General features: G+C 39.4%; 1 protein-coding gene across 1 annotated transcript; it reads left to right on the top strand.

Moving 5' to 3' along the window:
• Positions 1–227: 227 nt before the first annotated feature.
• On the top strand, positions 228–1,211 carry gpr12 (G protein-coupled receptor 12). The gene has a single exon (XM_020529177.2). The coding sequence runs from the start codon at positions 228–230 to the stop codon at positions 1,209–1,211; it is 984 nt and encodes a 327-aa protein (XP_020384766.1).
• Positions 1,212–8,473: the final 7,262 nt, after the last annotated feature.

Below are 8,473 nucleotides of genomic sequence, written 5' to 3'. Positions count from 1 at the left end.
TTATTTGCAATTTTTATTTTTTTTCAATTTGCACAATGCATTAGCTCTTTTTTTCTTAAAATTTTGTGACAAGATTAAGGTGCATGTATTTGCAATCATAGGATGTTCCTTTTTCGCGTTCACACAACAAATGTGATTTGCATGGAGGTGGCGGGTATTTGCAGTAACCTGGAAATGTGTCCCTCTGTTTGCTAGCGTTAGGGCAACAAAAAAAAAGAGAGAAGATAATGAACGGAGATTTCCAAAATACATCCCGTGAGTCTGGTCGCTGGGTGGCCCAGACAGGCGAGAACACCTCGGCAGCGGTTGCCTCGGTGGTCCCGTTCTCGGAGAGCGTCAATCCTTGGGATGTGGTCCTGTGCACCTCGGGCACTGTCATCTCCTGCGAGAACGCCGTGGTGGTGGTGACCATCCTGCACAGCCCGAGCCTGCGTGCCCCAATGTTCGTGCTGATCGGTAGCCTGGCCGTGGCTGACCTGCTAGCGGGCGTCGGCCTCATCGCCAACTTCGCCTTCGCCTATCTGCTGCAGTCGGAAGCGGCCAAGCTGCTCACCGTGGGGCTGGTGGTCGCCTCGTTCTCCGCCTCCATCTGCAGCCTCATGGCCATCACCATCGACCGCTACCTCTCACTTTACTACGCCTTGACTTACAACTCGGAGCGCACGGTCACTTTCACCTACATCATGCTGGTCGTGCTCTGGGGGGTGTCCAGCTGCTTGGGATTTTTGCCCGTCCTGGGCTGGAACTGCCTGAAAGATGAGTCCACGTGTAGCGTCATCAAGCCCCTGACGAAAAACAACGTGGCCGTGCTCTCGGTCTCCTTCCTGCTCATGTTCGCAATGATGCTCCAGCTCTACATCCAGATCTGTAAGATTGTCATGAGACACGCCCATCAGATCGCCTTGCAGCACCATTTCCTGGCCACGTCCCACTATGTCACCACCAAGAAAGGGGTCTCCACCTTAGCCATCATACTGGGCACCTTTGCTGCCTGCTGGATGCCTTTCACTGTTTACTGCTTAATAGCGGACTACACCTACCCCTCTATCTACACCTATGCCACCCTCCTACCAGCCACTTACAACTCCATCATTAACCCTGTCATCTACGCCTTCCGAAACCAGGAGATCCAGAAGGCGCTCTGGCTTATCTGCTGTGGATGTATCCCTCCCAACATCTTACTGCGAGCACGGTCCCCTAGCGACGTATAATGAGTTGGTAAAGGGACCACTTTCAAGAGAGGGGAAAATCCAGTACGGTTTCTCAGGCAATTCCACTTAGCACCGTAATTTATGCCACTCCCATGCTTCTTATAACTTTGATCTTCAGGTAAATTCTCGGGGGCTGGGGAGCGTCCTCTCACTGGCGCTGGAACGAGATCCCCGAACTCGGGAGATGTTACAAAATGAATGTGCTGGCAGGGGTGTCCTCCTTGGTTTCTTTTTCGTTAAATGTCATTCACTAGCATTACCTAGCTTTAAAATACGAAGATTAACAGGTTACTGTGGTTAACGTTTCTGTATTGCTGATGTTTTATGTATCTTACGTTTTTATGGGGGAAGGTGTCATTAGTATTTTCAATTACTCGGAGACAGCTCACTCCATTCGTCATCAATACGAAACTTTTATTTATGACATTGTCCATATAGACAGCAATACTGTAAGAAATCACTACATATTCACCAGGACTTTCAACATCTTGATGTTTGACTGTGAAAGGTAGTGTTACTAAAATATAGTAGATTGCCAAGATGATGCATAATGCTTTCAATAAGTGGAGGTTTGAAAGACAAAATCACATTATCAATAAGCTTGAATATTTTAAGTATATCTTAGTCTCAGAATAGTTTCAGTAAGTGAGCATCATAACACTATACTTGAGATATGAAATGGGTTGAGTTTCACTTTGTTTTCCTGATCCTTTGACTATAGCTTTCGGCATCTAACCATTCAAAACAATAATTAAACTTTTGGAGGTCCATTTGTGGGAAGAGGAGCACTTCTTAAAAAACAAAGAATCCTGATTCGCCATCTTATAATTTCATTGTTATCAATATACAGTGTAGTTTGGTAGAGATCATATACCATCTCAATAAATAACTTACATGATAATTGATAAAACCCTGTGCACTAAGCCCTGTGGTTTGACGCCAATGAATAATTTGTATCCTAAACAGCCGTTGTGTAATGTTAATATATTTTAAATAACTTAAAGGCATTGAGTAAGTTACACTGTCATATTTGGATTTGAACATATATCTCAAGCTAAACTTGAATCCACAAAATTACATAGGAATTCTAATCCCCTGTAGATTGCATCAAGCTAATAATTTTCTAAACTAATCTAAATTCTGTAAAAGGAACCAGCATGTATCATACAACGTGGCAAAATGTATTTAAAAACCACAAAATATATTATTAAGTCACTTTACTGCACTTTATTTTATCTCACTGGTGATGATTTCATACATACAGATATTGGCTCCTTGGCACTTCACAATTCATGTCATTTACATTCCTAGAATAACTGTAGAATTTTCCATTTTTGAACAATTGAAAATTGGCATCAAAGTTACTTTTTAAAGTAGTGTAAGTGCGAGGTTGTAAATAGTGTTTGTGAGTACATGAAAGACTTAAATCTTGCCTGACATCTCATGTCAGGGTGAGAAGTTAGCCGTTGTCTATTTGTAGCTGTCAAAATGCAACTGAACAATAAATGTAAGAATATAGTGTTGTGTAGAAGTGTGTTTTTTATAATATAATAGTGAAATGCACTTTATTTTAGCAAAAATGGCACAATCATGTCATATAGAAAAAGAAACAGCACTGATACTCTTCATTTTCTTTTCTATCATTTGGATGAAAGTAACTTTCATTGTAAATTGTTATTAATTTTGTATACATAAAATGTGATAAAATAAAGTCATTTCTTAAAGAATTGTGTTGCATTAATTGTGTGGAGTACAGAGATTAAGATCCTTGCCTAAAGTTCCAATGTCTTTGCCTAGGAAGTGGGTTCCCCTTGGAAATTGTCCACATTGTGCACTCCTAATGCAAATATGTATCAAAAAGGTGTTGAAGGTCAGGTGTGATGCAGTAGGGTGAGAGTAAAAGCAGAGTTGCTTCAGTCTGATTGTACATGTCCTTGTAGCATTCCATGAAAAGTTCCAACACCACTTGAGGATTGAAGGCATGGGGAGTGGTGAAGTAACCATAGGCAGGCAAAAGTAAACAGCCAGACCAGTGTCAGCCTCACCTTGAGGAGAAAAAAATACATTTGCAGCAATAACCAAATTTTGCTTCTGCCAGAACTTTGAATTTTACTGAACACTGTTTTTGTATTATCTTTCACCAAATTATTTTCAATTGAACTCTCGTCAACATGGCTATCTTAATTTGTTTTGGTGATCTCTTGCATATAAGGACAAAGAATGTTAGTCCTGGGGTATGAAACATTGCCTGTCAACGCAGTCGATGTTGCCATCAGCACTTCCAGGCAGATAGAGCAGGAATAGATTCAGACAAAATGTTTTCCAACAACAAAGTATCTGAACCTCAAATGATGAACACTAATCTCTACTGCATCCGCATGTCAGTTTTTTTTTCATATGCTGTGCAGTCTGCATTAGGATAACAATTTGTTTTGGATTATTGCTAAATTGGTGACAGTTTTGTGCAGCGGAAGCCATGGTCAACAGGACATAGATCATGAATGTAATTTAGTCATTTCTTTTTAATCGACCGTCCCTTATTTGTTTATTGTCTATTTACTTTGTTGTGCAGAGTGTTCAAACATTATACAGTTTATTCTTCTTTTCATCCTATCACAAGTGAATGGTTGCTTCAGTGAACCACATCAAAATAACCGTAAAACAGCCATAGTAATCATTATACGAAAGTGACTAATGTACTGTACATTGGGTCACAGTACCATGCACAGTTTGCCAATCTGGCGCGCAGCCCTATTAATTGATAAGGGTAATTCTCTATCTAGTCCTATAGCAAACGGCTGGTAGTTTTATTTTAAGCCCTCATAATACTGAACATATTTCACAAAAAGGTTTCTGTTCAGTTTTTTATTAGTATTTTCACCACGTGGAATATTAACAATAAAACAATTTCCTTGACGATGAAAAGAGGTGATTGTCTTAAATTCGTCATCAGTTAAAAAATCTCTGACATTCAAAGAACTGGAAGCAACACCTTAGGCATGGATTTGTTTAGATAGCATTGGGAGATGTAAAACGGCTTCTGGTTCACTACCAACTACTTAAAACTGCTGCGCAAACTCCAGATCGCACCACAGAGTCGGTTTGGTATGGGCCGTCAGTCTCCAGCGACAAACATCTTTCACAGAATGTCCATTGGACGACGATAGCTGGTGCTCAGTAAAGACAGCGTTACAGCATGTGACCATTACGGATTGTATGACAAAAATAGTTTGCTTCCACTATCGATTGAAGGAAGCTGCACATCCTCGATCACAACCTGTAAGGGAGAATTTAAAACCATCGCACAACTCAGGAACCGGTAGATACTCCGTTTAAATGGCCCGGGTGTATTTACGGCCAGGGCCCACTCACATTTCTTGACATTGGACACATCCTCTTCCTTCACCTTGTGTGATAGCGCCAAGGCAGTATCTCAAAGGGATCAAGGGAGCAGCGTGCTCGGTACCTTTGAGATTGCTGAGCGCCCTCTTCTCGGGAACATACCCACTAGAGCTGCCTGCTACTATTTTAATTCGTTTTATGTTTGAAAAGGACTAAAACCCTCACCAAGAGCAGACAGGTGTCTCATATAAATAAAATCCGGCCAAGAAGCACATCAGTGTTCAGAAAAACATACAGGAAAGAAAAAAAATACGGTTGAATGTACAATGATTATAGCAGCGAAGGCGGCCAATCGGCCTGTCGTATCTGTGCTATCATTTGATCGGAGTAATTCAATGAGAAACACTCACTGCCTTCTCTCAGTAGCCCTGGATATTCTTTCTTTCCAGATCATAATCCAATCCCTTTCCAAATGTGTGCCTGAATCTGCTTCCACCTCACACTCAGGCAGTGCATATCCAAACCTCTGGCTGCGTGATGGAAGTTTTGTTTTCTTCCAGGGGTCATTGCTTGCTTCGATAAAGCTGTGCCCTTTGGTTGTTAATTCGTCCACCAGCAGAAACAGATTTTCCTTATCTGTTCTGTCTAAACGTGGTATGATTTTGAATATCTCTATAAAAGTTTAATTTCCCCTTTTATGCTTTTGTGCTCCATGCCACAGTTGATGAGCCTATAATGTCGTCTCCTTTAATCCTTCTCAACGTGTCCTGAAACGAATATCTATTGTAACCACCTATTCTTTAAAATAAATATAAGTTAAACATGAATTAACAAGCAAATTGTAGTGTATTATAAACTATAAATCAAGCATTAAATGACAGGTACAACTAAAGCAGTTCTTATGATTGCACTCCACTCAGTATTTATAATCAATCTCAGTCATGAAGCTCTTCACAAACCCTGTCTTCCTCAATAAGATATTTCCTGAAGACCATAAGACATAGGAGCAGAAATTTGGCCATTCAGCCCATCGAGTCTGCTCCACCATTCAATCATGGCTGATAATTTCCTCAATCCCATTCTCCCACTTTCTTCCCATAACCCTTGATCCCCTTGATAATCAAGAACGTATCTATCTCAGTCTTAAATGTACTCAATGACCTGGTCTCCACAGCCTTCTGTGGCAGTGTTCCTCTTCTAGCAGCTAGATTGATCCCAAGTCAAGTGCAGCACATAAACTGCCATGGGCATGATCTTACCAAAAATGGCAGATATTTGCAGAACGTCTTTAACACTGCTTACATTAGTTTTGGTGGTATAAGTGTACCAATGTTAATCTTCAAGTAACAGAAACAACTGAAAGCTTTTGGATCTAATCTCTGCATTGTTTAGCCTGTCTGTGTTGCCCCAGTAGGATCATAATCATCTGAACTCTGAAGATTTGTGTACTTTTTATATGGCTCCACCTAGTTTTAGTCTCCCCAGCAGTTTTGGATTCCAATCTTCGGTTCAGCTTTTGTTTCCTTAGAAACTGGAAATATCAGTTTACTTTCTCAGTTTTTAGTTTTTGTTTTCAGTCGGAGTCTGAAAACTATGGATTCAATCACACACACTCTTAGGGAAAATAAAATTTCATGATAGTTTCAAAATATAGCAAGTTCTTATCATCTTAATGTCTGAGAATATGAGAAATTATTTCACTCAGAGGACTGTGAACTTCTGGAATTCTCTACCCTAGAGGGATGTGGAAAATCAGTCTTGGAGAATGTTCAAGGTAGAGATTGATAGGTTTCTGTCAGTGGTGGGCAGAGTTACCAATGGCATACAGAGTTCTGGGGATGGGATAAGTAAAGAGCACTAAAGTGTTTGATTAGCCATAATCATATTGAGTGGTGGGGCAGGCTCAATGGCCCTCCTCCTCCTCCTATGTTCCTAAACATTTTAGCAAACAGGTTATAATACACTGTACAGGAATCTTTTAATATTACATAATTACAGATATATTTACAAAATTATACGAGCTTAACCAAAGCAAAAACCAGTAACTGTAACAATTATATTAGCAGAAATTAACATCATAGAATTGTCTCTCCTACACCCCTTTGTTTAAGCTCTGGACAGAACATCAGCAATTATATCATTTTCCCCACCAACATGCTCAACCTTTAGTTTGAAAGGCTGAAGGATCAGTCTCCAGTGAACAAAAGAAGATTCGCATTGTGGAACCTCTTCAAAAACATCAGTGGATTGTTTATAACCTACATAAACTAATACCTCTCCTTGACTATTTGAATTATATACACTTAAATTGCTGAAATGCCAAGACAAGACTTGATTGTTCCTTCTCAATTGTGGTATGTGTTTGTAGATATGTATTAAGTTTTCTTGAAAAATAGCTGACTGAACGCTCTGTGCCATTATAGTAATACCACCCACATCTACTTTAAAAGCCATTTTGAATAGTGTATTGAAATTAGGAGCAGCCAATACAAGGTCATTTATGAACATGAACCTTGAACTCTGAAAGGCAGTATGACAATAGTCTGTCCAGATTAATGTTCATATTTTTCTTTAACTAATTCATTAATGGAATATCTATCATGCTGAAATTTGGCACAAACCTCCTGTCAATCCCACATATTCTGAGAACCCATGGTATTTCCTGTTTTGAAAGTCCCTAATTATTTGAACTTTAGCTTCATGGGACAATAATCAAACTTGGCCCACAACACCTCCCACAGAGATGACTTCAATCATGGGAAACATTCAGGCTTTGTCAAATTTATCACCAAGTCCGCATTTTGCATTCTATCCAGTCTATCCATATTCTTTCCAATTGTTAGACTATCAATATACGTATTACAGTTAAATAATCTAGTAATTACTTAATTTGTGCATGTTTGAAAACTGCTCTCTTCATTCCGATTGGTATAACTTAGGTATCAAAGTATGAAATCTTGAAGCCTTTCTGATTGTTTTCTGCATCCTTTCATGACGTTTTAATAATCTATTTACCTGGATTCCAAGTCTCTCTGTGCCTCCACTATTTTCTAACTATTCGGAAGTGCCCTGTTCTATCCCTTCTTGGATGCAAAGTGCGTGGGCTCACATGTGCCAACATTAAAATTCATTTGCCAAAATTTTGGCTATTCACTTAATCTATAAATATCACTTTGTAATTTTATGCTTCTATCAGCACAGCTTACAATGTTGCCTTTGCTTCATTAGCAAACTTTGATCCAGGCCATTTAGGACTGACATGAGGAGAAATTTTCACACCCAGAGAGTGGTGAGTCTGTGGAATTCTGCCACAGAAAATGGTTGTGATCAAAAAATTGATTTTTTTCATGAAGGATTTAGATATAATTCTTGGGGCTAAAGGAATCAAATGGTATGGGAAGAAAAAGGGAGCAGGGTGATCAGCTGAATGATCAGGCATGATTACATTGAACAGCAGAGCAGACTTGAAGGTCTGAAAGGCCTACTTCTGCACCTATTTGCTATATTTCTAACAGTTTCTCAGGAGAAATTTTAAGGAATGTCTTCTTAAATTCCATATAAATAACATTCATTGACATTCCCTTATTCCCATTGCTCTTAGTCAACTCTTCAAAGAAAAATCAATCAAATTCATCAAGCATGACCTACATTTTAGCCAAGCTGGCTGTGTCTGGCTAGCTGAAAAAAATTCAACGTGTTTAAAATCATAAATCATCATTCACACAGAAACAACAATCATTCCTGCTGTTCCTTACTATACATTCCAAAATTTCGTTTAAAAATCTGTTAGTTTTACATAGAAGGTTGTGTGTTATCATTGCTAATGAATGGACAATGGAACTGTCAGAAGTATGGTGGCCCAGAATCTGCTGCCAAAGTGTATTTAATGGCATTTGGTGTGGTCAGTATGTAAATCAGTC

The sequence above is a fragment of the Rhincodon typus genome, chromosome 6, assembly GCF_021869965.1.
Source record: "Rhincodon typus isolate 14 chromosome 6, sRhiTyp1.1, whole genome shotgun sequence".
Lineage (NCBI taxonomy): Eukaryota > Metazoa > Chordata > Chondrichthyes > Orectolobiformes > Rhincodontidae > Rhincodon > Rhincodon typus.
Note: the sequence above shows the minus strand (reverse complement) of the source record. Positions and strands in the feature narration are given on the sequence as shown.